Raw genomic sequence first — 26,889 nt, 5'->3', positions numbered from 1 at the left:
TTTCTACGGTTCTGTTTTGGCCGGATGTAGACATACCGTCAATCCCATCCAGTTGATACTCATCCACCAACGCCCGTGCTGTTCGGGCAAAAGTCTCCACAGCTTGCGGCTTGCGCGCGACTCGGGCAAAGTTCTCGCTACCTGTGCCGCCGCCGCCGATGGACAGAATTACCTTGAGTTCCGAGTACTGTCGCTTCAACTGGGTGAATGCGCGCAGACAACCCTCGGTGCCGTCGACGGGCATCTGCGCGTCCGCCCATTCATCGCTCAGCTAACAGCTGTCAGCATTTGATTCATGCATGTATTATTATTAGCAGAGACACCTACGTAGACTTCGCCATTGTCTTTGACCCTGTCACATCAGATCCCGTCAACATCCAAAATTCAAGAAAGCATAAAACGTGCTAGACGGTACCAAGCAAATGCATAAAACACATGCGACACAAAACCCAGCCTCAACGACGAAGGCGGCTGTTTGCGATAAATCCGCCAATTGGGATAGTATGCAGCATTGGCAAAAATGGGGATTTCGCGCGGCGCGGGGGGAAACACGGTTGGGGTCGCCAGCTTTCCTCCTGCTGTTCCTCCGCCTACAATGGGCGATGTTGGTGATGCTGCCCATGCTTCTGATGAAAGGGAGGAAGACGAGGGCATGACGGAGAACATGGGTGCTGATGGTGGAGTGCCCGGCTAGTAGCAGTCACTGCTCCGCGCGATCCACGATGATGGTCAATTCTCCTCGTCCACGATTTTATTCTCAGCGGGACTGTCGTCATGGATGGGATTTGTGGAGTGGGGGGGGGAGAGTAAAATTATGAATACTCTGAACAGCTAAAAGACGGATGTTCGTCTTGTTCGGTTGCTAGAAACCGACGTCTAGAGTTGAAGGAATCTCGTGACGGGGGAAAAAGATGGGAGGAATCCAAAAGCAAAGGGTCAAAACTACTCTGTACACAAGCCGATCATCAGTCCCCTTCCAATACCAGCACAAGATTTTAGCCAGGCTACCAATTCAGAGTTCTCCGCAGTGGCGCCAGTCTGGATCTGCCGCGTAAAAAAATTTTATTTAGAAAAGAAAACGCAAGTTTCACCGAAAATCCTGCAGATCGTGCCCACTCGTTCTAACGCATCCCTAGCCTGGGGTTCTGCATCCATCCTTTGCGCCGATTTCACCGAATCGCTGACCGGCGATGAGTCTTGTTGACAGCCGCAGCGCAAATAGTATTCCATTGCCCTGGTCATGCACTCCGCTCTTCCCTCCCAATCGCGTCTGACCGCTGCACCCCAAACTTTGCCGGCTGGGGGAGACGGTCACGAGGTGTTCTCGAGATTTTCACCGGGGCCTGAACGTACACAACTGCTTTGGGAATAGACCAGCTGCAAGGGTAAGCCTAAGCTAGTTGACTATTTGTCGCTGCGGAGCCAAATTGAAGACCCTGCCATCGGTTTCGTGCGCTGGCGGCCACCATGGCTTCAACGGCGAAACACTTTCTGATTCTGTGTTTTGAATGTCTTGGCCACACATTCTTCACCTCATACAATGCTTTTTGATTTCAAGAAATTGCGGGAATTCCGTCGTCTTGTCGCCCGACCTTGGGCCGTGCTAGGAGTAGTGGGCCTTGCAGCCCATGACTTGCAGCTGGCTTTCGCCAGCGGAAGCGCCTAACCTGTTTAGGTAGTATTTGCTTATGTAATGCATCACAGACCACCCGGCCTGGATCGGGCCTGGATCCGACGGCCCGTCCGCAAAGACCCTGTGCGAAAAAAAACGTCATTCCAGGACCCATGGTTCTGGAAAAAACCCTTCGCTTTATCACCGTTAGACCTTATCAGCAACCCTATCAGTCACGTCATCGCGACCATATCTCTGGGAATCAAAAGCGTCGAGATCAAACCAAGACCGTCGACGGTTGGGGGAGGTTTTCTCCACGCGAAAAGACTTCAGCCGTTCCCCAAGCGCCAAGACGCTAGAAGCTCGCATCTTCGCATTTTCCATCCACTGGGCGTCCAGGAATTTTCAGCGATCCAAGAGAAGCGCGTTCTTGAAACAGAAAAATAAAACGAGGATCCTTGCCATTTTCATCAGCGATTCGACGATTCAACGCGCTTTGCCCGACCGGCTTTGGTCGGGACGCACCCCGCATTTCTAGTGACACGTCGGATGCACAACCGCTCGGGTTAGTCTACGCCTATGCATTTGCTGTTCCTGGTGGAACTCTAATTGAGTCTGGGGTTGGGGATTGCGTGTTGGGGTTGCTGTGCCTCATGCTGTCTGTGATCAATCTCGGAACTGCATGAGCTCGAACGACGGACACGAGTCCGAGCAGCTTAGGTCTACAGTAATGCAGCTACACGGTGTACGGGAAATATTGGTGAGAAACCGCTCCTGTTGCTATCGGATTACGGCTCTGAAGTGCCACACCCTCAAGTCGATCGATCAGCTCCTGATTCCGTCTGATCATGCAAGACTTCCAGCAATACCTACCAGGGACGGAGTACAAAATACTCGTACACCGCCTGATCTGATCTGATACCAAGGTTGGAAACTCACCACGTGAGCAATTCAATGGCGGTCTGTTAAGTTACTCCGTCCTCGGCGAGTCGACAATGGCTAGAATCTAGAGTAATCTACCCTAGGCTTACCCGAGGAATGGCATTTCATGTTCCGGCTGAACTCGCTGGAATCCATACCTGGGAGGGTCTGAATGGTAATGCTTGTAGCTGTGCGGATGCTTGCTGGGAATTGATTGTTCCTACGGACAGAGAAGAGAGGCAATTTTCGAGTCAGGAGACTACTACTGTCACAGTGAGCAGATGACCTGAAATGCGACTGCACAAGTCGCAATGTCCCGATTAAGCTCGTGGGGGTCATTCAGGACCTGCAACGCTCAGGGTCAAGGCAGAGTGACAGGAGAAGAGCTCAGCCATGATTTGGGTGCCCAGCTGAGGCAACACCCAGAATAGCTTCCACGCTCCGTCAGATCCTGCGCCACTCGAATGCACGGATAATAAATCCGTCAAAGTTGGAGGAAGCTGGGCCCTCGCTAATTCCTGGCCTATCGGATGATTCCGTAGCTTAACCGGAACAAGGTGCATCCAAGAACCTCGGTCGATTTAGGGAGCATGGCTTGAATTGGAGAGCTGGTTAACTTGGGTCACACGGCCTCTCATCCGGAGGCTGAAGGAAGGAACTTTCCACGTAGTTCTACTGGGGGAAAATGCCGCGAATTGAATGTGGATTATTGGCAAAAGAAAGGACGAACCACAGTATGATGAGTCGAGTGGGCATGATCAGGCCGGACGGCATTCGAAACTCCATCAGCGACGACGAGTAGTAGTAGTTGTACTCCGTAGTATGTAACAACATATCCACATCAAAGCTGCCTGTGGCAAGCTTGAACCTTACAACAGACTCGTAGGAGAGGAATTTGCGGTGAGTAACCCATCAATTTAGCATAGTTGTGCATGCTATTGCACGCGGAGGACAGGCAATTAATGAGTTAATATATCAGTCTGCCAGGGCAGAATAGATTGTCGCCTTGCGCCCGCGGGTAACCGAGAAATGACATGTCAGAATTGAACGGTCCATGATCTGTTAGAAGTTCATTTCTTGGGATCCAGTAGCGTCTTTCAAACTCCAGAGTCGCAGGTTTTGGAATTCGGACCACAACCGATGCTGCGAATTATGTTTTTGAGCGTCTCAAGTGAGCGCAAAGCAGGGGTGGCTCAGTGCCATTTTTGACGTGGAGTGCTACATTTGCCCGTACATGGGACTGCGTATCTCAGGTAACGGTATGAGTACCTAAGGGCTCAGGGAACATTACAAGATCCACATCGTCCGTCTTCTTGGCTATGCAAACGTTGCTGAAGTGTTTGAAAATCAGGACGTGGCCAGGGGTGCAAGGGGAGAAAGAAAAAAAAAGAAGGAAATGCATCGTCCGCGAATCGAACGCGGGCCTCATCGATGGCAACGATGAATTCTACCACTAGACCAACGATGCGTTGTTGCCTGATTCCGGGGGCTAAGGCACAAGTCTTTCTTAATCATGTGATTGAAAGAGGGCTGTCAAATTGACTAACCAAGTTAGGAGTTAACATTAGATAATCACGTATTCCTACGGGAGTGCTGCCATCACCGCAAAGTGAATGCTTTGGATATTCGCCACCAGGCACCGAATCCCATCTTTCTCAGTCAAAAGTCGGCATCCCCCGAGATCCTCGTGGGTTTCGCTATTGACAGAGATACAGCTATCGGAGGCTTGCGGCTTGTCACCCGAAGCACAAAGCCTAGAGAAATCTTCGCGGAACCGGCACAATGGCTGCCGACGTGCAGCATATGGTCGACCAGTTTCTCTCCGCCGACCCGGCAAGGAAGACGGAGTACAACTTTTCATTTATACCCTATCTACGAAAAAATTTTGGGTTTGGTCTCGCAGAAGATGTCCCGGTTTGCAAGGCGTACAAAGAAGGCCACTGCCCACTGGGCCCAACATGCCCCGAGCGTCATCCTACGCCCGCGCGCGTAACGACAATGTCAACGAATGCCTCCGGAATTGCACCTTCCGTGACGCACGGATCATTAGTATGCAAGCATTTTCTCAAGGGCCTATGCAAGAAAGGCTTCAAGTGCGAATATCTGCACGAGTACAATCTGCGACGGATGCCGGATTGCCAGTCCTACCTGCGTACCGGGTACTGCCCCAACGGCGACGACTGCCTATATCACCACGTCCGTGACGAGGCGCGCCGACCGCGCTGCGAACATTACGACCGAGGGTTCTGTCCACTAGGGCCGATTTGCGCCAAGCGTCACGTTCGCCAGCGTCTGTGCCCCTTCTACCTTGCTGGTTTCTGTCCCGACGGCAAGGCTTGTCAGCACGGAGCTCACCCACGCTGGCCGGAGAACCTCCCCAAGCCGCAGGTGCGGCTCGAGAAGTCCCAATCCGATGTCGAGAGGCAACGCATTGTGGCCCGCGAAGAGCAGGAGCGGGACGAAGACCGTGAACGAGAATGGAGAGCCGGACGTGGTCGCGGGGGCTACATGCGATATCGAGGCGCGAGGGGCGGCAGGGCGGGCGTGGTTCGATAATGGCGGGGTAATGATGGCTGATTTTTGGGTTTGACTCTGATGACTCTGTATACTAGTTGCCATGCATGATACCCGATAATGAATAATCTGAAACGAATGATTTGAAATGATTACTTTCTTTGTAGTCGGGCGCAGCTTCACGACGCTGCCTCCGTCATTCGCTGAAATCTGGTCAGGCGTGCTTGCATATACCCATAGTCAGTCCATGGATTACGTCCATTTAGAGTTACTGCATGTACACAGAAGAAGAGGGGATCGAAACCCAAGGAATGTTGGTGTATTTCTTCCTTTGGCTGGTTCCTGACAATCTTCAGCCTAATCTGATGCAGGGTCAACGTAGAATCAACCAGATTTACGACCAAATTGGGACCAAGGCGGTGTCCGGTTGGCTGATACTGTGTGGGGAGGATGGAGACTAGTACAGAGGGGGAGGTACCTGCTGGCCGCAGAAGTGCATTTGTCATGCTTTTGTAATCAATTCGATCGTCCTGGAGAGCTCAACCAGCACACGTGTTCCCCACACCCATGGATATTAAAGAGGGCATTCGACGGGCAGAATGATGTACCCAGAGCTCATAGAATTGGCTTCTCCAACCACTACAAACCGTCGCCAAAATGTCGAAGAAAGTCGCGATCGTCTTTGTACGTGATTTGAACTTGCTTGACTGCAATTGCTTGACTAACATAGCCGGTAGTACTCGATGTACGGGCACATTGCCCAGCTGGCCGAGGCCGAGAAGAGGGGCGTCGAGGCCGCCGGTGGTCAGGCTGATCTCTACCAGTAAGTCCCTCCCTCCTCAATGGGCGTAGAGGGCCAAATTTCGCTGACATCAATTGCACCAGGATCCCGGAGACACTCTCCGACGAGGTTCTGCAGAAGATGCACGCCCCTCCCAAGGGCAACTACCCCATTGCTACGCCCGAGACACTCCTTGAATATGACGCTATCCTGTTTGGCATCCCGACCCGTTACGGTAACTTCCCGGCCCAGTGGAAGGCCTTCTGGGACCGGACGGGCGGCATCTGGGCTCAGGGCGGTTACTGGGGCAAGAAGGCTGGTATCTTCTTCTCCACCGGCAGCCCCGGCGGTGGTCAGGAATCGACCGCTATGAACGCCATGAGCACTCTGGCTCACCATGGCATTACCTTCATTCCTCTCGGCTACAAGCATACTTTTGCCCAGCTCTCCAACATTGAGGAGGTGCATGGTGGCAGCCCATGGGGTGCTGGTACTATTGTACGTTCTTAATCCAATCCAGAAGGACAAAACTGGGTGGACTTGAGCTGACGGATAAACTAGGCCGCTCCTGATGGTAGCCGCCAGCCCAGCAAGTTGGAGCTGGAGGTCGCCGAGATTCAGGGCAAGACCTTCTATGAGCGGGTTTCCGCGTGACTACATGGTCCCAATAGTGGACCTGAGTCAACTCCTGCTGCCCCCGAAACTGCAGCAGCAAAGCAGAAGGAGGATAAGCAGGAGAAGCGGGAAGAACCAGCTAAGAAGAAGGACAAAGAGGGGCCATGTGGCTTGCCAGTGAAGTGCAACATAATGTAATTGCAGTTGCTGTACGACCGATACTCTCTTTGTACTTATATCCTGCTTTTTTCTAGTTAGGAAATATACAGTGATTGGGATTACACCAATATGTTTTTCCTTGAGATCACTCCGACCATCAAGACGAGGTAAATGATTCGATGCATGATGACGCCATTTGGCCCGATCTGCGTAGAACAGCCACTAATAAAGAATTGGAGCTTTGGCCATCGGATAGGTTAACCTAATTTTCCACTACTTATCTCCCTCAGCTCTTGCACGTGATTTAATTAATGCTCTATAGCGACTATTTGGCACAAACTCGGAATTTTATCAACAATGTGTTATTCCGTCGTCACACTCGAACTGAGTGTGTTTACGACCATTTTGGTTCGCGATTTCGCAATATGATGCCCATACTTCCTCCGATTCGCTGCTCCGTTTACCTTGTCCACTCTTTGTGATGGTCTTGCCGAGCCAAAAATCTTCCATTACTGCTCCATTCCTGCTCCGGTTTATTTAGGGCTTTTTAATGTATCCGCCTCTGCATCACCTGGGTGGTCAGTCGAAATGAATCCTTGGGTAGAGCGGATGGAATGGGCGAAACACATCAGCTGTCAGGTCCAGGAGGGGTTGGCCGCGTTCCTAAAACCCAGAACTCCGAACGCTCGTAATCAGAATATCGTGGCAATTTACCATCGTTTAGCCGCCTTGTTGCGGTCTCCCAGCGCACCATCGTCTTTGTGGAGGCTATATTCGTGCCGGTCGGTCGGTCGCCAATGATACGGACCCCAAAAAGCTGTTTGACCTCATCCAAGAAACGCAGTTTGAAGACACACTGAAGGCTTTGGCGGGATCCTGTGAGGGGCCCTTCGGTCCATTCCTACCAATATTTCGATGCATTTCCGTCTGACCGTGTTCTACCTTGCACGAGTACGGAAGGGTCGACGACTGGTGCTAACTTCCTGGCACATAGCTTAAGATAAGGAAAGCTGGATGATAACGGATATGGTAAATGAGAAGATTGACGCAGTATATCCGGGGAGCCCTGGCGCTGAACTCCATGTCAGGATAAGAGCTGAGCATTTCTTAAAAAGGTTCGGGCGTCTCTAACGATTGGTAATGATTTGTTGAGTGCCCGGACGAAGAATGTCGTTCTAGTAGCCTACAAAGTCTATCTGCGTGGCTCTCTGGATAGTTACATGCAAAAAATTACCCGGGAAAAGAAATAGGAGGAGAAAAGAAGAAGCAAAGAGGGGAGTACCTATAGGACAGTGCAAGCCGCCGAAGATCTTCACAGAGGACAATGCGCTCGGGTTCCAACCCAATGTTAAGTCACGTGCAACGTGCCCTGGAAGCGTCCGTTTAGGCGGGAATATATAGTGAGAATATCCACATCGGACAACTTGACTGTAATTCAATATCAAGCTAAACCAGATTGGGTTAAACAGCCTACCTCGCTATGACGATAGAGCTTCTGGTGCCTGTACCGCAGCATGACATCTGGACTTCCAACTCAGACTCTCCCACCTCGCCAAGTTTGATTTAATATTCTTGGATGGATTGGTGGTAACGTTCTTGTCTTCTGTGTATCCCAGTGCTCTTCTGAGCTCGCCTTCTGTTCCGCCAATATGGCGCCCGCGCGAACAATCATTCTCCGCTTCGAGAGCCGGAATGGCCAGTTTCGACTCAACGTGAGCCCAACGGACCTCTTCCCGTCCTTGGAACCAAAGGTTTGGTCGGGCCCGGTGCCGTCTTATATGATTTCGTCCTGTTAATGTGAGTGTCACGGGCAGATTCTCGAGCACCTGCCTCCCGAAACCGACCCCGCCTCGATCGTGCTGTCAAATCGACCCATCGGCGCTGGCGGCCAAGAGCGAGCATTGAATACCCTGCAGGGCGTTTCCTTGGAGCGCGTTGGATTGTCGTACGTGGCATCATTCCGTGGTTAAGGCTTCGGTGTCCGATTCTCTGACATTGGGATGAATTCCCAACCCAGGCACGGTGACAAGTTATTCGTCGGGTACAAGGAAAAGACGTCCCCCAATGGAAAAGCTGATGCTCCTTCGGCTCCCTTACAAGATGGTCCCAGACGACTCAATGGAGCCTCCGTGTCCCAGCAGGAGGCCTCTGCTCGACCCAAAGGTCCAGCGTCACCGACCGCAACGATCAAGAATCCGTGGGAGGTCGTGGAACAGTCGCCGCTAGATGATTATCTTGACAAGAAGGATGGCAAGATCTATCGTGGACGCGACAAGATGTGCCGGCATGGCCCCAAGGGCATGTGTGATTACTGCATGCCTCTGGAGCCTTACTCTCCAGATTACATGAAAGAGAAGAACATCAAGCACCTGTCGTTCCACGCCTACCTTCGGAAGATAAACACATCCACCAACAAGCCAGAGCTGAAGAGCTCCTACATGCCGCCGCTTAGCGAACCGTATTATCGAGTCAAGCCGGACTGCCCCTCCGGGCATCCTCCATGGCCGGACGGCATTTGCACAAAATGCCAACCCAGCGCAATCACACTTCAACCACAGGAGTTCCGAATGGTGGATCACGTGGAATTTGCGTCCCCAGATTTGATCAACGGACTGCTAGACTTTTGGCGAAAATCCGGCGCCCAGCGACTAGGCTACCTTTACGGTACTTACGAAGAGTACACTGAAGTGCCGCTGGGTATCAAAGCTGTTGTGCAGGCGATCTATGAGCCGCCACAGGTGAACGAAGTTGACGGCATCACACTTCAGGAGTGGGAGAACGAAAAGGAGATTGATGAAGTCGCTCGGTTATGCGGCCTCCAAAAAGTCGGCGTCATCTTCACTGACCTGCTCGATGCTGGAAAGGGAGACGGAAGCGTCATCTGCAAACGACACATTGACTCGTATTATCTATCTTCACTGGAGATTGTGTTTGCCTCACGACTACAGGCTCGGTATCCAAAGGCGACCAAGTGGAGCGAGACTGGGAAGTTCGGCTCCAACTTTGTCACTTGCGTGCTGAGCGGAGATGAAAATGGTGCTATCACGGTCAGTGCTTATCAAGCTTCCAACGCTGCAGTTGAAATGGTCAAAGCAGATATTGTGGAGCCTTCGGCGGACCCGGCTGTCATGCTCGTGCAGTCCGAGGACGACGAGGATCCTGGTAGCAAGGCACGATACATTCCCGACGTGTTTTACCGCCGAATCAACGAATACGGTGCCAATGTGCTTGAGAACGCGAAGCCGAGCTTCCCCGTAGAGTATCTGCTGGTGACATTGACGCATGGGTTCCCAACCGATAGCAGTGCAGCAGTGTTTACCGATAGCAATTTCCCGATCGAGAACCGGGAGGCGATCGGAGAGGGTCAGGAATTGCGCGACGTAGCCAGGAAACTGGTGTCGCATGGTGACCCGAGCAAAGCAATCCGCGCCGTCTCGGACTTTCACCTCCTGTGCTTCCTCCATTCCTTGGGAACGTTCAACAAGGTAGGTGTCCGGCATACAGGATGATCCTCCATGATCGATTAACCATATCTCTCTAGGATGAGGAAGCGCTTCTCGCCCGAGTAGCTACGACCCATGACCCCGCGGAAGGCGCACAATTGTTGAATACCCCTGGCTGGGCGACCCTGGTGACGATCCTTCAGGAGAGCGGTGAGCGCCCCCCCAAGCGTCCCTGGCAACCCATTGCCGAGGAGCGTTCTTCCCGTCTTTCATCGTTTGCGCAGAGGCATCAGAACCTTTCCCCAAGATCTGAGTCACCCAAATCCGACACGGAGCGTCTTGCTAAGAGGTTCAAGGGAACTAGCATAGAGTGAATCGGTTCCCGGACTCGTTTGCTTGACATGATCCGTACCATCTCGTCCCCTGGATCCCTCCATTTTTTCTCCCGAAGACCACGCGCGGCCCACCTTCTCCGTCCCCCTTTCCTCGAGAGTGTATTGCTTCGAAGCTATGCACACTATGATCGGGTACGATGGGTTCGTGGAGGAGATACGGAAGCCGGTGCAGGCGGACCAGACTCATGACCATCACGAGGTTCGAGATTGTCCCTAGATTGTACGACGGGAATATTTACTACAAATAATACCACTCGTGGTTCATGGACCTCATTGATTGTATGCTCGTAGTTGGAGTCTAGGAGGGGGGAATCAGACCACCATTCGCCAGTTGTAGTAAGGGTTAATTACATAATCCAGGGAAGGCAGCTCCGAGCGGGGTGCATATTACATAATCTGAACAGTGTAGGGTGACGAATTGGCGATAAGCGGGGACTGGGGAGATAACGCAGCTCGCCCAACGATCTGACCTGAACGATGAGGGCGTCTTCCTTTGATTAGTGAAAGGCTCGTTTTTATTGTCCGGGAAAGAAACCATGCGACCGACGGTGCCAGACGTCCTGCCCGCCACTCCACGCAAGTCATCGTTTTCCAGCAACCCGTCATCGTCAGTTCCGCCGCGGACCGATGATCGTCAGCCTTCAGGGCCAACAACGTTCTTCCTCGCCCGGGAGCCGCAGCAGGAGTCGTCAAACAGTGACGTGATTGAGAATGCAGCCTCGCTCCCGGATGACATCTCCTTGTCTCGAGAAAGCACTACTAGTACAATGTTCGGTGTGCAGAGTCTCGAGGAGACGGTCAGCCAGATCGATAGTACTAGCATCAGCTCCGAGGTCGACGAACTTTCTTTATCGGATGATGCGTCGAGGGTGAATAACACTCATGATATTATGGACACAAGTGAGTCCGGATCGCCTGTGAAGCGAAGGTCCACGGTTCGGCCCGCCGATCTCCTGCAGGAATTGTCATCGTTCCAGCACAAGGGTTCCCGACGGCCGGTTTCGCGCAGCACCAGCCCATCTCCTCGCTCATTGACGCCGCTGCTGATGGGAGCATCTTCCGAGGACCCGTCGTCGGTGCCGAGCAGTCCGAAGTCAACGTCAACGAGGTCATTGAAGCCGCTGGACGACACTTCTATCTTGGATGAGACGAACAGTCAGGCTGTCACTTCGGGCGTCCCGTCGGGTGGTGAGGAGGATTCTGCGGAGCTGGTGGAGAAGCTCCAAGGGAATCCGTCGCAGCTCATCATGCCGAGTATCAGCATGCCGAGCCGGCGGCCTTTTACAACTCGAGGGAAGAGTATTGGCCGGTTTAAGATTATGGTAGCCGGGGCGAGAGGTAGGCTATTCCTGTTTGTTCGAGTAAAAGGACGCAGCTGATTGATTATGGTTTTAGGATCCGGAAAGTCATCATTGATCAAGTCCATTGTGCAGCTCTGCAAGGACATTGTCCATGTCGATCCCATCGAGGAGCCGCAGAGGTCGACAGCCGCACGCCGACGATCGAGGACGATAACGAGATCCGGTGTGACATTATCCGAGATCTATGCCAGCACGAAGCCGTATCCTCCGTGGTGGTCGGATCTAGAAGACTCGCGGGTCTTGCGACGAAGAAGAAAGAGCACCAACGACGTTGTGTTGGAGAGGAATCTATGCTTTGTAGATGGTAGCTCAGGATCCACGGTCAGTCGGGCCGGGGAGACGCGAGCAATGATCTATTACATGAAGCAGCAACTCTCTCGCGCGATCGCGGCAGTGGGTACGACCAGCACAGATCTACGAAATATGTTGGGCGGCAATGGTGGTTCGCAAGTGGATGCCGTGCTGTACTTGATGTCAGAAGGTAAGACCCTGCTCCCCTTTGTTGCATTACGGATCCGTCTTACGGAGCTTTGTAGACTCGCTTCCCACCGACATCGAGTGCATGCGGGAGTTGTCGCAAGTCAGCAACGTAATCCCTCTGATCGCCAAAGCGGACCTCTTGTCCGCGGATCAGATCTCGGCAGTCAAGTCCCGATTCCAGACACATGTGGAGAATGGTGACGTGCAGCCATTCTTATTCGGCGCCGGGACTGCCAACGACGAGGTAACTCCGCCGTTCGCGGTATCATCCGCGCGGGCCGACGACGATGACAACATGGACGCCAGCGTCCTGATGAGTCCAGATTATGAACCGCCACTAGTGGAGTCGGAGCTTAGCGCGCTGGTCGAGCGAGTCTTCGACCCGGACAATATTGCGTGGCTGCGACATTCGGCCGCAAAGAAGCTGATCCAAGTCGCCTCTAACTCTATCTCCTATCCCGAACCATCCTCTTCCTCTCTGATTCCCCAAGTTGTCTCATCCTATCCAATGAACAGCTCGACAAGTTACAGCTACACTTCCGCCCGCATTGCGAACTACGCGCAGCACGAAGAACAGCGTGCCCATGCGCAACTGACAAAATGGGCTGCGGACTTGCAACGTAGTCTGCGCAACGAGCGGGAGCGCTACCTCAACCAGAGCCACAAACCCGCTTCACAAACACATACATCATTAATAACTACCATCGAGAGAAACCCCGAGACTGGCAACATCCTCATCCACCGCTCTCCTAATCCCCCCTCCACGAAACATTACTATTGTCCCATCCCCACTCCACATGACCCCCTTGGTCTCATCCAGTGGAACGATGAACTGCGGCGACGGAGCTGGTTCATCGTGCAAGTTGTCGGCAGCGTCGGGGTGGTCGGGGGCTTGGCGCTGTGGTTGGCACGGGCGTGGGGCTGGTTCCATCAGCATTATCATTTCTCGGCCTCGTACTCCTCTTCCTGCTCGGCGGAGGAGTGGTCAACATCGTGGTGGAAGCTGGGGGCATTGGATTGGGGAGCCAGTGCTAACAGTGGCTGTGGGTGTTGCGCGTCTGGGGGTGTCACCGTTTCTGCACGGTAATATTACTTACGATCTCTTCTCTCTCTTGGTACGACCTAGTATTTAGAGGGTCACTCGTTATCATGACTTCTCTTCCCGTTGTTATTATTAATCAGAATATTTTTCTATGAGGGAAATTGTAGTATCCATCGGCATTTGAAGCCGTAGATCGGTCTCGGGCTAGTTCTTTTCGTGAGTTAGGCCTCAGGCCTTTGAAGGAGCACCATATCCTCCCACATGAGGCTGAGCCCTAATTTGAGGAGATTTTATCTTACTAGTTGTATTTGGGATGGATTCACTCTCGGAGTCTTGCCGTACACTCCTCTTATTCGACCCATCACAAATGATGCAATCCCAGCATTATTAATACATCCAACCATCATGTCGTCATGCAGAGACTTTCGAGTAGAGTTAGGTATCTGATTAGGGCTCGGCGCTTGTCTGGGCTTCGTTTTTCTTGGAGGTGGAGATGGGTTTGAAGCTTAAATTTAGGCTAGTTGGAGTTTCCAGCTTGAAGCTTCCAACTTGACAAGCTTTGAAACTGTTATACTCGTTACTTATGGTCCCGCCAAACTTAAGTAATGATAAATAGTTAGGTACTCCTCACGATAAGCTTCAAGATGACCGAAATGGGAAATAACTTAACGACCTGCATCAAAGCATGGGGGGACGCCTCCACAATGGAAGGTTAGGTAACTACCGACTACGGGAAGTCGGGAGCTAAAGTGTGTCCGTTCCTGGTCAAAGTGAAGCGTCTAGGTGATGATACTTATACTCTGATTTGTAATATGAATGCTTGGTAATTAGACACGAGCAAGCCAGACGCACGATGCGATAGTGAGAAAGGCTTTCGTTCTCAGCAATTAGTAAGTCCTCGTAGGGATAGGTACAAATAAATGGTGACAATGCCTGGCACTGTGTCCGGGAGACACCTAGCCTATTGTCCTAATTTAGCCTTCTGAAGCCTTGGTACAAGAATGCCAGGCAACAAAGCCCTAATCTACAGAAACATCCCCGACGGCCTACCCGTCGCGGGCAAGGACCTCATCGTCGAACAAGCCGACTACGACGCCAGCAACGCCGTCCTCCCCGACGAAGGCGGTCTCCTCTTCCAAAACATCTACGGTAGCTTGGACCCTTACTACCGCCTGCAAATGGTCACTCCCGAGGCCGACTTTGTCGTCCCACCGCTCACCCTCAACAAACCCGTCATCGGCCTGCACATCGCCAAGGTGCTGAAATCCCACAATAATCCAGATTACCAACCGGGGGATCTCGTCACCGGGTACTTCCCTTTCCAGGAGGTCCACGTGCTGCCAAACTCAGAGATTCCCAAGGTGAAGCTGTACCGTATCGAGAATCCATATGGTCTCGATATTCGGCATTACCTGGGTATCCTGGGCCACACAGGCCTGACGGCGTTTTCGTCCCTGCGGGAGATTTGCAAGCCCAAACCCGGCGAGACGATCTTTGTATCTGCGGCCAGCGGGGCAGTCGGGCAAGCCGTGGGCCTGTTCGCCAAGCGCGAGGGACTCAAGGTCATTGGCAGTGTTGGCTCCGACGCGAAACTGGACTACATCATCAACGAGCTCGGCTTCGACGGCGGATTCAACTACAAGAAGGAAAAACCGGGCGATGCCCTGAAACGACTTGCACCGGAGGGAATCGATATCTACTACGAGAACGTCGGCGGAGAACACCTCGAGGCAGCGCTGCTAGCCATGAGGCCCTACGGAAGAATCGCCGTGAGTGGCATGATCTCGCAGTACAATAAACCGTATGGGCAGTACCAGCCTCTCCGCAACATCTGGGAGATTATGCCGAGGAGATTGACGATGACGGGGTTTGTGGCGACGGAGCCCCAGTATCAGGCATATAGGAAGGAGCATCAGGAGACGGTGCAGAGATGGATGAAGGAAGGGTCTGTCAAGGAGAAGCTTTGGGAGGTGCAGGGAATTGATACGGCGATTGACGGGTTCATCGCTCTGTTTACGGGGGAGACTTTTGGTAAGGCGGTGTTGAAGTATTAGGATGACAACTAAGGTAGGTATCATCGGTGAATATATTTGAAGGGCAGAGGGTTAGGTCTATCAAGCGACTTATGGTTATGTGTGTTCTGGTACTTATGAGAATCAAGCGCACATTTCTTTCCCCTGTCATTAACATAGACTCGAATCTGTCTACGAACTAGGTATTTGAGACTTAGATGTGTAACTAGGGCTAGCCATTTCCTATCTTACTGAAGGCGGTGCCATTAGGCTTTCCATGACTTTGGCCCAACTACGGAGTACTGATAGTTACTGAACATCGAGCAAAGGTATCAACTCTTGATTGAACGCCTAAAATCTCATTCTAAAAACACTTTTGATCCACGAAACCAGAACGATTACAGAATTCATATCTCGTAACATCCGATCCCATTTTTTATTTTTATTCGTTTAGTCAACCTCCTCCATGGCGCTCTCGCCGGTGGCCTCAGCCGGAGCAGCCTCGGCCGGCGCGGCGGACTCGCCAGACTCTTCCTCCTCGACGTTGAGGCCGAGCGAGACCAGCTTGTGGATGCGCTCGGCGAAGCTGGCGGGCTCCTCGATGGTGAAGCCCGACACCAGCAGCGAGGTCTCGAAGAGCAGCTGCGTGATGGACTTGACGGTGCGGTCATTCTCACCGTCGGCCTCGACCTTCTTCTTGAGTTCGCGGATGATGGGCGACTTGGGCGAGATCTCGAAGGTCTTCTTGGAGGCCATGTAGGCGCTCATCGAGGTGTCACGCAGAGCCTGCGCCTTCATGATACGCTCCATGTTGGCCGACCAGCCGAACTGGCCAGTGCGGATGGCGCACGGCGAGCCGTGAAGCTTGTGCGACACCTGCACCTTCTCGACCTTGTCACCCAGAATGTTCTTGAGCGACTTGGCCAGGTTCTCAAACTCCTTCTCCTCGCGCTCGCGCTCCTTCTTCTCCTCCTCGGTCTCCTCCAGCTCGAAGTCCTTGGTGATATCCACCAGCTTCTTGCCGTCGAACTCCTTGAGCTGGGTGAAGGCGTACTCATCGATCGGGTCGACCAGGAACAACACCTCAAAGTCCTTGCGCTTGAGGGTGTCCAGGAACGGCGAGCGCGAGACGGCCTTGAGCGACTCACCCGTGATGTAGTAGATCTGCTTCTGGTGCTCCTTCATGCGCGTCACGTAGTCGGTCAGCGAGGTCATCTCATCACCAGACTTGGTCGAGTGGAAGCGCAGCAGCTTGGCCAGCGTCTGGCGGTTCTGCGCATCCTCGTGGATACCCAGCTTGATGTTCTTGCTGAAGGCGCTGTAGAACTTGTCGAACTGCTCGCGGTCCTCGGCAATCTCGTTGAACAGCTCCAGCGTCTTCTTGACAATGTTCTTCTTGATGACCTTCATGATCTTGTTCTGCTGCAGAGTCTCACGCGACAGGTTGAGCGGCAGGTCCTCGGAGTCGACAACACCCTTGATGAAGCCAAGCCACTCCGGAATGAGGTCCGTGGCATCGTCGGTGATGAACACGCGGCGCACGTACAGCTTGATGTTGTTCTTGGCACGCTTGGTCTCGAAGAGGTCGAAGGGCGCGCGCTTGGGCACGAACAAGATGGCGCGGAACTCGAGCTGACCCTCGACGGAGAAGTGCTTGACCGCCAGGTGGTCCTCCCAATCGTTCGAGAGCGACTTGTAGAAAGAGGCGTACTCCTCCTGCGTGATGTCGGCCGGGTTGCGGGTCCAGATGGGCTTGGTCTTGTTCAGCTCCTCCTCCTCGACCTTGGACTCCTTGACCTTCTTGGTCTTCTTCTTCTTCTCCTTCTTCTCCTCCTCCTCATCCACCTCCTCGATCTTGGCCTTCTTGTCCTCGCCCTCCTCGGCGGTCTTCTCCTCCTCGTCCTCGTCGGGCACCTCCTTCTCGGTCTCCTTCGTCACGTGCAGGTAGATCGGGTAGGAGATGAACTCGGAGTGCTTCTTGACAATCTCCTTGATCCGGCTCTCGTTCAGGTAGTCAGTCTGCTCGTCCTTGAGGTGCAGGACCAGCTTGGTACCGCGGCCCAGAGGCTCGCCCTCAGTGTCAGGCCTGATCGTGAAGGTACCGCCAGCACTCGACTCCCAGATGTACTGGTCGTCATCATTGTGCTTCGAGATGACGGTAACCTTGTCAGCGACCAGGTAGGCCGAGTAGAAACCGACACCGAACTGGCCGATCATGGAGATATCGGCACCGGCCGACAGGGCCTCCATGAACTGCTTGGTACCGGAGCGAGCAATAGTGCCAAGGTTGTTGATCAGATCCTGCAGCCGTCAGCTTCCCGCCCTGGCTGGCCAGCTCAAGCTTGGGAAAAGGTACTTACCGCCTTGGTCATACCGATACCAGTGTCCCGGATGGTGATGGTCTTGTTCTCCTTGTCCGGGATGATATCAATGCGCAGATCCTTGCCCGTGTCCAGCTTGGAGGCATCGGACAGGGCCTCATAGCGGATCTTGTCGAGGGCATCGGAGGCGTTGGAGATCAGCTCTCGCAGGAAGATCTCCTTGTTGGAGTAGACGGTGTTGATGATGAGGGACAGCAGCTGAGAAATCTCAGCCTGGAACTCGAATGTCTCGGACGACATGATGGGCAGTCTCTAGGAATATCAAGGACGCTGCGAGCTCCGCAAGTCAGTAAGATTGAAAGAAACTTTCTCTTCTCGCCGAGTTGCGGCAGAGTTTTTAAACCCGCCCAAAGAGGAAACACACGTACAAGTCTAGAAAGAGGAAGGAACAGGAAACGGCGGATGAGGAAGGCACACAGGGACCGGGACTCTGCACAAGAGAAAGAGCGATGGAGGAGAGAAAATTTCCAGTTGGAAGGAGAAAGAGCAGAGGATTTATTGAGGTGAAGAAGCAGAGGAGCTTCGATGATTTCTCTTCTCAGCAAGAGCCACCCGCGAGCTGCTTCTCGCACTTTCCATTTGAATTCTTGGCATGCACTAGACTACTTTGGGAATAGCGCTATCGTGGTTTCCCCGGTGAAAAGTTCTTTGGGAACGCACAGAGCAGGCAGCAGAAGCCGCCAGAAATTCAGAAATTCCAGCCGGGAAAGCTGTGCGGCCATGGTCGAAGCAACCAGAAGCCTGGGGGGTGGCCGGGGAGCTCCTCGAGTCCAGCGTGGGCTACCTGGTGGCGGGGTAGCAGTTAGTCAAGCTCTGGCGCCAAGCCGCGCACTATCGGTTGCCACGGCACTTATCGATGTTGACAGCTGATCTAGGCCAACGATGTGCTGAGAAGACCGGCAGGACGGGAAGCCGACCCCTGGCTGGCAGACAGGTGGGAGGAGACGTTCAATTGGGTTAGCTTCTCATAGGCGGGTCAGGTCAACGTTCTAGATAGAGAACGGACGGTTTGTACCCTAACGACCGGAGCCGTGGGTCCTGATGGACCAATTCTACGGATACGCAGTGGTGGTGGCAAGGTGAATCGAGAAGATTGGAGTTGATTCTGTTGACATTGATTCATTTGAGTATCCGATGTACTGAGTAGAAGATCGGAAAGCCTTCGAAAACACTCCAAGCGAGTGTACAGAGGCGTCTAGTCGCATCAAAGTGCAGCCGTAAAGTATGGTGTACAACCCCATCCTCATATCAATTCCAGCAGGAAACAGGAAGAAAAGGAAAACATCTAAACATGCCACATAAACAACCATGGCCACAAAAGTAATCAGGCAAAAGCAAGAAGCGAAAGAAAGGAAAAGAAAAGAAAAAGGATCAACTCGCTATGCTCAAAATGACACGCAGAAATCGAGGCCAGAACAGAGAAGATGAAAGGATATCACGAAAAGCACAAAGGTCAAAAAAAAGGAACCGAACTTTTCAGAAGATCCGCTTCCGAAACCTTAAAAAAAAAAAAAAAAAAAAAGACGAAACTCATCACCAGACAAACACCATGATCATGAAAACCTCAAATCCACAGGCTGACATGGGAAATAAGAACGTAATACATAGATCGTAGAAGAAAACAGCCGATAACAAGACTCATCCCGTCATCGCATAGCATCAAAACTCATGCAAAACGAGGGTCAGATAGGAATCGAAAGCTTACGCAGCCTGGCTCTGGCCGCGGTTTTTGGCAGGGAACCCTCCACGGCCGCGGGGGGCGAAGCCACCGCGACCAGAATCACGCTGGAAACCGCCGCCACGGCCCTGGCTGCCGGCGCGGCCATCACGGCCACGGCCACCACCACGGCCGTAGCCATTGCCAAAGCCACCGGTACGGACGCGGCGCTCCTCAACATAGATCTGCTCAGAGCCAACCTGGTGTGGATTGGCAGCAACGGCAGCGTTGTAAGCCGCCTGGTCGGCGAAGTCGACAAATGCGCAGTTCTAACCTCATGTCAGCATGGACTCAATTCTATCAAAATCGATTATGGAAAAGGGCGTACCTTCTGACGGTTAACGTCGAAGTACAGCAGCTTGCCGAACCGAGACAGGGTGGCCTTCAGCTGTGCTGCATCAACCTTCTCAGTGACGTTCTTGATGTATGCAGACACCTTCTGCTCCTCGCCAGCACGGGGCTGTCTCCGGCCATGGTCGCCGCCAGCCGTCTGCCAGCCGGCACCGTCAGACGACTGCTGGCCAGCGGAGGCAGTGTCTGAAGGAGCAGGAGCAGCAGCAGCAGTAGGAGCAGGGGTGGAGGCCTGCTCTTGCTGGGGCTGCTGCTGGGGTTGCTGAGGCTGCTGCTGAGCCGGCGCTGGAGCTGGAGCCTTCTGGGGAACCGGAGGGACTGCCGCCGGCACAGCGACCTTGGATGCAACGTTTGCCCAAGTCTTGGGAGCCGGAGGCTTCGCCGGTGGCGCAGGCTCCTTCTCCGCAGGCGGGGCAGCCTCCTTCTGCGGCTCGCCCACGGGAGTGGATTGCGGCGTGCTCGGCTTCTCTGGCTGTGTCTCAGCCGGAACGGCGGGAGCAGCCGGGGTCGCTGGCACGGCCGGCTTCTCAGGTTGCGTCGCCTCACCGTTGGCTTGAACGGTGGGTTCGGCAACCTGATCCGGCTTCCCACTCACTGCTTCCTCGAGCTTCTGGTCAACCTTGCTCGCGGCTTCCTCCGAGGTGACCTGAGCCGGAGTCTCCTCTTTCTGGGCTCCCTGCTCAGGCGCAGCCGCGGGTGCTTCCGGAGCTGGCTGAGCCTGTGGCTCGCCGGAAACGAACTCCTCATCCTCATCGGCGAGGTATCGGAAGATGTCGTTCAGCACGAAGTAGCCATTTGGCTGCTTCGCAAGAACAAAAGTTTGCGTGAACTTGCGCGAAGGTTGAGATCGGGTGGAGATTTCACCAATGACGGTGACTAGGATGTTCTCATACGACGCCTGCGAGTCCACGTTCAAGACGCGGACCTTGGTGTCGCAGAAGTCGAGTTGTTTGATCTTTTCGGCGATAGCCTGCGGGACACTCATATCAGCCGGCTGGATTCCAGATCAATGGATCTGAGAATCCACTCACCTTCACACCGACAACCACCGGAACCGATTCTGCTTCGTTGCCAAAGACGAACTGGGATGGTCGCGAATAGAACAAATGAAGCTTCTCGGGACTACGACTCATGGTCGTGTAATATTGTTCGACAAAGTACCAACCGACCTCATCCTTGGGGATCTCATCCTGCTTGTTCTCCTGGGCGGGGGCGGTATTGGTCGTTGTGGATTGAGCGACATGATTATTATAAGAGGCATTATTCATGTGGGCGTGGTTGGGGTTGTAAGAGTCGGCCGGGTAGGGATGAGGGGCGGCATAGGTACCGTTGACAGGGGCGGCGGCGTCGGCGGACATGACGGTGGATTGGAGAACAAAAAGAGTCTAGAAGAATTCAGGTCTATAGTCTGTCTAATCCAGCTGATACGTGACGCGTGCTCGGTTGAGAAAAACCTGAACTCATGCGGTCAGCGGACGGTCACAAGGCTGAAGTCCGATGAGATAAGGCTGCCTACCGAAAGTGAGAAGACCAGTTGAGCCGAACACGAAAAACCCCGTGAAGATAGCGGTAAAGAAAATGCTCAAATGCGAAGAGGACAAAGGGTAGAAGGATCAAGGCTGGGGAGGATTGCCCTGTGAAAAAAACACGGATTTCCAAGGGGGGGGGGGAACTGGAAAGAGGCGAGTAGTCGAAATTGAGATTGCAGCGAGAATCGAGATAGAGAGGAGAAAGGAAGAAGGGTCGGTGAAGAAAGGAATTCGCTGAAGGTGAAAAAGAGGATGGAAAAATCGCAGCAAGAGTTTTTGGACTTTGGTGCGGTTTGGATGCGGACTGGACTCAGAAGGCGAAGCTGCCAATTTTCTTTGCAATTTTATATGTAAAGAGTTTTTCTCGTTTCTGGTTGGATGATCTGTGCGCAAATGAAAAATTCAATATTCTCGTCCACTGACATTTGACCATTGGGTCGCCGCCTCCGTAAGTTCAACGGTTCTGCCAGGAAAAAAAAAAAATTCCTTGAACCGTTGAAACCTGGATTGCCGAGCCCTGGATCGATGAAGCATGCTATTTTCTGTTCAAATATTTAAAGCGCGGCTACGAATACGAATTCTTTTGATGCAGGCATGCAGCCGTGTCTGTCGGCTCGGCTGGCCAAGGATTCAAGCCAGCCGCGTCTGTTAATACGACTGTCTGTGGGAGTGTATCGGAAAAGCCCATATTCAAGTGAATCAATTAGCAGTAGCAAGATGTAAAGCAGATCATCATAAAGCACGGTATCAATAACCCAATCAACATAAACAGATCGAAAACAGCGTAAATGTCTACATGAGAGACATGCCAAAACACCGCCCGATCACGGTAGAAGCCATCCCAAGCCGGCAGAAGACGTGACAGCAAAAAAACAAGCTCATTCCATGACTAGTCCGAAACGGATTCCCAACGTCACGTAAAATATCGATGTTCATGACTCGGTCTTAACGCTCTTCTTCTCGTTCATCCCGACCGGCTTCCGCATAACGGCATCCTGGCTCGTCATACGCCGGCCCAGAGCACGTTCGACTTTGGCCCCCAGGGCCAGCTTTTGCCAGTTGTCAGCCTTTTCGGGCGTGGGGACAAATCGCTGCTGGCTCAGGCGCTTGTTTTCCAGACGTTCGATGGCCTCGGAGTACGCACGGATCTGGTCCATCCGTGGGTCCCCGGCGGGCAGGCTGTTCGTAGTGTGCTCGGAGGATGCGAGCGACGGGGCTCCACTGAGGGTGGACAGACGTTTGGAGGCGCGGTCCGAGTTAATCTGATCATGCGCGATGTCAGCAAAGCCTTCTAGTCTCTTCATGGGTGGGATGATTCAGGGAAAGCCGGAAAGACAAGGCACAAATGACGGCCGGCAAGGGCAGGCCAATCCAGGAGAACATACCGAGGGAGCCATGATGGGCCGCTCAGAGTCGAAAGATGCAGGACGAGCCGTCATTTTGGAATGCGTAGGGCAGGATATTTATGGTCGGGCTGGGGTCGTAGCGTCCAGGTGATAATTGGGTCCGGCAGACAAAACGACAGTCTAGAAATCGTAATGCTGATCGCAAGTCTAATATGAATCTGTCACCGTGCACCGCTGGTTCTGTTCGAAAGGGATTGTCGCAAGAGGAATGGAGGAGAGTCTAGATGGAGACACGGGGAGAGAAGTGATGCGTTTGGCCTGGCACAGCTTGGCCATCCCATCCGAGACGGATCGACCATCGCACTGCCGCGTGTTGAGACTTTTCCTAAAAAAGGCTAAGCGTACGAGTATACAGCCAATCAGGGCCACAAGCCCCAGCAGAGGGTGGTTGAAAGCCTGAACTAATTCCGACGCCGACAACTCCCACTCGATACGAACTGCCATGAAACTGCAAAGAATCAGAGACCCGTCAAGAGTGTCCCACAATCTTCTGGATCTACGAGATTCTTCTTGTTGCTCATATGAGATACCATGTGAACTGTCAGTTCCGGTTCCTGTCAGGGCAGCCGAAAAAGTGGACTGGAACGGGTGGATGGATTTGAATGCGTCTCCCATTTATCCGTGTGAGGACGAAAGCGGTCGACTGACCGTCATTTCTGCGGCCAATGAACGTGAATTGAACCAATGCATGAAAACTCAAAGGGCATGGGACATGCCAGACTCGTACTAGTTCGCATACTGCCACGTGCTGGGCTGCAAGGGACAAGAACGCCTCCACCGATCAGAAGAGGAGGTGAAAGCCGAAGCCCCTCCTCGCCATGTGGCATGCTATCTGATCGGATGGCGCCATGGAAAGGTTAATGCGACAAAGGCAGTCTTGGAACACGAATGGAACAAAGGTCGCACGACAATGAAGCATTATTGACAGCCGCGCATGCGGCGACATATGGATAGGATGCCATTTGAGAGAGAACTTATCTGCGATGTGTTCTACACGATCCGTGGGACCCTTACCGTCTATTTCCATGGGGCTCTCAGGTAGTTTTTGGAATAGACAAATGACACAATGATCCGTGCGATGAATGGCACCATGATCAGCGCCTCAGTGTTTCATGTGTTTGGCTGTTCAAGTTTGGCCACCGGAGTTTTTTTTTTCGTTCAGAGGGGCGATAAGCGAAAGTAAATTGGGACAGTTGACATCGGCCAGACCCAACATTACCAACTTAACCTAACCTAATCGTAAGTTTGTTAGAAAAAATAAAGTCTGCTGCCATAACCTCCGAGTAAGTACAGTTGTGGACAGGGGTTGCTGGCGAGCGACTCCAACCAGACGGCTCAGGGATGGGGGCTTCTCATGCACGTGACGTCACAGCTAAAGGCTGGGCGGAGCCTAACCAAATCCGGAAAAGTGATGACCGCCTGCTGTTTTCGGTCTTGCTAAGCACACACCCCTCTTTGTCGATTGATCATCTTACACCGATAACAACTGGGGTGATCTGTCCCATTGAAAGGTTTTCTGATCACAGCCGCACCAATGCCGAAGCCAAAGACTTTGACAAAGGAAGCTTCTGGTGGGAAAACTAGGAAGAAAAAGGGACGCCAGCAGGCGGTACGTCACGAACGAGCCATAATGCAAAACTGGAATTGACACTTTCAATATAGGAACCCCAAACTGCTGATGAATTTTTAGCTGGTATGTTTGTATCACTCGCGGTAGCATTGCGAGGCTAACTGTCATAGCCGGGGTCGAGCAGGAAGAAGGCGGGGAGAAATGGCGCGCTGGAGATCCCGTCAAGGCAATGCGCTTCTTCATGCGCGCCATTGAAATATACGATAACGGGTTGAGCAAGTTCCCAAATTCCTTTGACCTGGCGTACAACAAGTATGGCCTCAACTTGGCACCATCAGTTGAGTTCAAGGCTAACCAAGAACAGAGCAAGAGTACAGTATGAAATCACACAACACCCTAAACTATCCAAGCAACTGCCAGCGCCCCAAATTCAGATCTTACAAATTGCACTGCAGTCCCATCGAGACGCCCTGGCCCTGAAGCAGGACAATGCAGACATTCTGTTCAATACCGCCCAGGTACTAAGTAGTCTAGCCGAGGCTCTTGTTGAGCCCAAGCGGCCACAGCACCAACAGGTCCAAGAAGCGATGAAATATCTTCAAGAAGCATTGGAGCTTTTCCAGAGATGTCTGACCCTGCAAGAACTCCGCTACACCGAATCTCAAGAACAAATGAAGATGATGCAAGACACCGAGCTCGAGACCGCAGAGGATTCCGGTGGGGTTCGTGTCTCCGACGACGACGCAAATGTTTCGACGGATTCGGGAGAGGCCACGAGGGAAGAAGAATGGGCTGAGGTTGTGGAACCGGTAACCAAGGACACGCTGGTGGACACCGCCGTAGCTCAACTGGAGACTCTGGCGACACTATGTGGCCTTCTGACATTCGACCCAGGGAGCGGCATTGCTTGGGTGGAAGAATACTCGTATGACTTGTTGAAGACAAAGATTGCCGCTTACATCGAGGGTACAGACAGGCACCAGGAAGTTGCGCTGGCCCGCGCGCAATTCCTGGCAGCCTTGACAGAGGTTCTCTACCGAAGCGGCCGTATCGATGTGGAAACTTATCAACGTGAACTCAGTGCAGCATTTCCTCCAGAATTGGACCTTTCGGATAGCCCCGAAGGCCTCTGCCATAAAGCCGAAGCACTGTCCGCCTTCAACGCTGCAATTGCAGAGGCTCCACAAGTGAGCAATGCAGAAGAGATGGCGAGACTCATATCGCTTCGTTGGCAGGCGCTGACCTCGGCGCTGGAAGCATTGACCGCAGCGAGCAAACTCAATGATGCCGATAACCTTGCCAAGATCCACCTCCTTAGAGGCGACACTGAAATGTCCCGGTGGCAGTTGGGCAGAAAACCCTGCAACTATCCTGTTGCGCAGCAAAACGCAGGGACTCTGTTGCGAAATGCGCAGACGTACTACCGCGGAGCAGCGGGTATCGCGCGTCGAGACGGTGCTCCTGAGGAAGAACGAGAGGGCGTTTGCAAAGAGGCGCTTGCTGCAGCGATTGCCGGCGACTCGTCGAAACTGGAACCGCTCAAACAGACAGCAGCACAAGATCTTATTGCAGTCGCGGAAGACATGGTGGAGGACGGATTGGTGCAGGCGACTGATCTACAGCCATTTCTGTCGTAGGTCTAGATCCTCACGTCAATCAAGTCTGGCCTTGACCTCCTCGTCAATTTTCACGCTGTCTTGTCGTAATTTGTTCTTCTTGGTGAACTCAGTAGATGCTTTTGCGGCGGTCTCGAGATCACCCATTACTGTCTCGAGACTAGAGAGAAGTGATTCAATCTCCTTTCTCTGCTCAAGGATCTTTTCCGTAAGCCGCGCATTCTCCGCCTGGACCGAGTCCAACTCTGCGTTCAACGACGCTTGTGCTTCCTGAAGATGAGGCTTGAGATGGGCCTGATAAAGTTCATCAGCACCCAACGTGTGCGGACTGTGCATATAACCCGTCAGCAAGATCCAAAGCCCGACTATCGAATGGCGAGCGAGCATACGGAACACCAGGATCGCCCTTCTCATCCCCTTCCTCCTCTGCCTTCTGCTTCCTCATCCGTGCTTCCCCCACCAACCGATCCAGATCATTGAGCTTCCTCACCACATCCCTCTCGCGCAGAATCTCCGCGAATTCGGACTTGGCACTCTCCTCCAACTTAGCGTTGAGCTGACGATGCACCGATGCGAGACTTGCGGGGACATGTCGCGCGGGGGTTGGGAAACATGCTGCGAAATTGTCGTACGAATTGGCTTTGAGGGTCGCCAGAAGGGCCTTTTCGTAGACGTCCTGTAGGCGGGAGGCGCGGGGCCCGGGCTTCAATGGCGGCGTGGAGGTTTGTTGTTGTTGGTGTTGTTCGGCCGAGGTGTTGGCGTCTTCACGCGTGCCACCTGTCGAGGGCATTGTGAATATTGTTCCAATTGCTTTTGGTTTCGAGCGATGTGGTTTTTGTCTGCTGTTTGCTTTTTGAAGAAGCCTTTGGTCAACGCGACGCGACGGTCCTTGACCTGGTAATATTGGCACGTGATTTTATTACCATACGATACCGATGCGATGAGGATAAATTACGGCCATGACCCTTTGGAAAGTGGCGGGCG

At 52.9% G+C, this 26,889-nt stretch overlaps 12 protein-coding genes and 1 non-coding gene across 13 annotated transcripts in view; 6 read left to right on the top strand and 7 right to left on the bottom strand.

Annotated features, from left to right (window-relative positions):
• Window positions 1-666, bottom strand: part of VTN49DRAFT_4511 (uncharacterized protein) — a gene marked incomplete at both ends in the record, with an annotated part of 1,958 nt that extends 1,292 nt beyond the window's left edge. Inside the window, 3 exons of the mRNA XM_069412466.1 lie at window positions 37-271; window positions 328-352; window positions 416-666. Coding sequence (XP_069267706.1) covers window positions 37-271; window positions 328-352; window positions 416-666 — 511 coding nt within the window. The remainder of the gene's footprint in view (window positions 1-36; window positions 272-327; window positions 353-415) is intronic.
• Window positions 667-3,930: 3,264 nt separating this feature from the next.
• VTN49DRAFT_t59 lies at window positions 3,931-4,001 on the bottom strand. The gene has a single exon. It is a non-coding gene; the product is annotated as a tRNA-Gly (tRNA).
• Window positions 4,002-4,315: 314 nt separating this feature from the next.
• VTN49DRAFT_4510 (uncharacterized protein) lies at window positions 4,316-5,089 on the top strand (the record flags this gene model as incomplete). Its single annotated transcript, XM_069412465.1, has 1 exon — window positions 4,316-5,089. One exon carries the CDS (start codon window positions 4,316-4,318, stop codon window positions 5,087-5,089), a length of 774 nt encoding a protein of 257 aa, XP_069267705.1.
• A 615-nt stretch (window positions 5,090-5,704) lies between these two features.
• VTN49DRAFT_4509 (uncharacterized protein) lies at window positions 5,705-6,482 on the top strand (the record flags this gene model as incomplete). Its single annotated transcript, XM_069412463.1, has 4 exons — window positions 5,705-5,731; window positions 5,785-5,870; window positions 5,933-6,326; window positions 6,390-6,482. The coding sequence occupies 4 exons, from the start codon at window positions 5,705-5,707 to the stop codon at window positions 6,480-6,482; spliced, it is 600 nt and encodes a 199-aa protein (XP_069267704.1).
• Window positions 6,483-8,251: 1,769 nt separating this feature from the next.
• Window positions 8,252-10,419, top strand: VTN49DRAFT_4508 (uncharacterized protein; the record flags this gene model as incomplete). The annotated part of the gene is made up of 4 exons (XM_069412462.1): window positions 8,252-8,353; window positions 8,417-8,547; window positions 8,620-10,087; window positions 10,144-10,419. The coding sequence occupies 4 exons, from the start codon at window positions 8,252-8,254 to the stop codon at window positions 10,417-10,419; spliced, it is 1,977 nt and encodes a 658-aa protein (XP_069267703.1).
• Window positions 10,420-10,976: 557 nt separating this feature from the next.
• Window positions 10,977-13,368, top strand: VTN49DRAFT_4507 (uncharacterized protein; the record flags this gene model as incomplete). The annotated part of the gene is made up of 3 exons (XM_069412461.1): window positions 10,977-11,778; window positions 11,836-12,282; window positions 12,338-13,368. 3 exons carry the CDS (start codon window positions 10,977-10,979, stop codon window positions 13,366-13,368), a joined length of 2,280 nt encoding a protein of 759 aa, XP_069267702.1.
• Window positions 13,369-14,324: 956 nt separating this feature from the next.
• VTN49DRAFT_4506 (uncharacterized protein) lies at window positions 14,325-15,377 on the top strand (the record flags this gene model as incomplete). The annotated part of the gene is made up of 1 exon (XM_069412460.1): window positions 14,325-15,377. One exon carries the CDS (start codon window positions 14,325-14,327, stop codon window positions 15,375-15,377), a length of 1,053 nt encoding a protein of 350 aa, XP_069267701.1.
• Window positions 15,378-15,785: 408 nt separating this feature from the next.
• VTN49DRAFT_4505 (uncharacterized protein) lies at window positions 15,786-17,956 on the bottom strand (the record flags this gene model as incomplete). Its single annotated transcript, XM_069412459.1, has 2 exons — window positions 15,786-17,636; window positions 17,696-17,956. The coding sequence occupies 2 exons, from the start codon at window positions 17,954-17,956 to the stop codon at window positions 15,786-15,788; spliced, it is 2,112 nt and encodes a 703-aa protein (XP_069267700.1).
• Window positions 17,957-17,977: 21 nt separating this feature from the next.
• On the bottom strand, window positions 17,978-18,438 carry VTN49DRAFT_4504 (uncharacterized protein; the record flags this gene model as incomplete). The annotated part of the gene is made up of 3 exons (XM_069412458.1): window positions 17,978-17,986; window positions 18,085-18,313; window positions 18,377-18,438. The coding sequence occupies 3 exons, from the start codon at window positions 18,436-18,438 to the stop codon at window positions 17,978-17,980; spliced, it is 300 nt and encodes a 99-aa protein (XP_069267699.1).
• Window positions 18,439-19,417: 979 nt separating this feature from the next.
• VTN49DRAFT_4503 (uncharacterized protein) lies at window positions 19,418-21,142 on the bottom strand (the record flags this gene model as incomplete). The annotated part of the gene is made up of 3 exons (XM_069412457.1): window positions 19,418-19,702; window positions 19,762-20,754; window positions 20,816-21,142. 3 exons carry the CDS (start codon window positions 21,140-21,142, stop codon window positions 19,418-19,420), a joined length of 1,605 nt encoding a protein of 534 aa, XP_069267698.1.
• A 1,103-nt stretch (window positions 21,143-22,245) lies between these two features.
• VTN49DRAFT_4502 (uncharacterized protein) lies at window positions 22,246-22,752 on the bottom strand (the record flags this gene model as incomplete). The annotated part of the gene is made up of 2 exons (XM_069412456.1): window positions 22,246-22,575; window positions 22,699-22,752. The coding sequence occupies 2 exons, from the start codon at window positions 22,750-22,752 to the stop codon at window positions 22,246-22,248; spliced, it is 384 nt and encodes a 127-aa protein (XP_069267697.1).
• A 1,501-nt stretch (window positions 22,753-24,253) lies between these two features.
• VTN49DRAFT_4501 (uncharacterized protein) lies at window positions 24,254-25,926 on the top strand (the record flags this gene model as incomplete). Its single annotated transcript, XM_069412455.1, has 4 exons — window positions 24,254-24,328; window positions 24,382-24,412; window positions 24,460-24,601; window positions 24,654-25,926. 4 exons carry the CDS (start codon window positions 24,254-24,256, stop codon window positions 25,924-25,926), a joined length of 1,521 nt encoding a protein of 506 aa, XP_069267696.1.
• Window positions 25,927-25,941: 15 nt separating this feature from the next.
• Window positions 25,942-26,695, bottom strand: VTN49DRAFT_4500 (uncharacterized protein; the record flags this gene model as incomplete). The annotated part of the gene is made up of 2 exons (XM_069412454.1): window positions 25,942-26,233; window positions 26,295-26,695. The coding sequence occupies 2 exons, from the start codon at window positions 26,693-26,695 to the stop codon at window positions 25,942-25,944; spliced, it is 693 nt and encodes a 230-aa protein (XP_069267695.1).
• Between the last annotated feature and the right edge of the window lie 194 nt (window positions 26,696-26,889).

The sequence above is a fragment of the Thermomyces lanuginosus genome (genome assembly GCF_041956635.1).
Source record: "Thermomyces lanuginosus strain ATCC 200065 unplaced genomic scaffold VTN49scaffold_31, whole genome shotgun sequence".
In the NCBI taxonomy this organism is placed as follows: Eukaryota; Fungi; Ascomycota; class Eurotiomycetes; order Eurotiales; family Trichocomaceae; genus Thermomyces; species Thermomyces lanuginosus.
The sequence above is the reverse complement of the archived record's forward strand: the minus strand, read 5'-3'. Positions and strand labels throughout refer to the sequence as shown.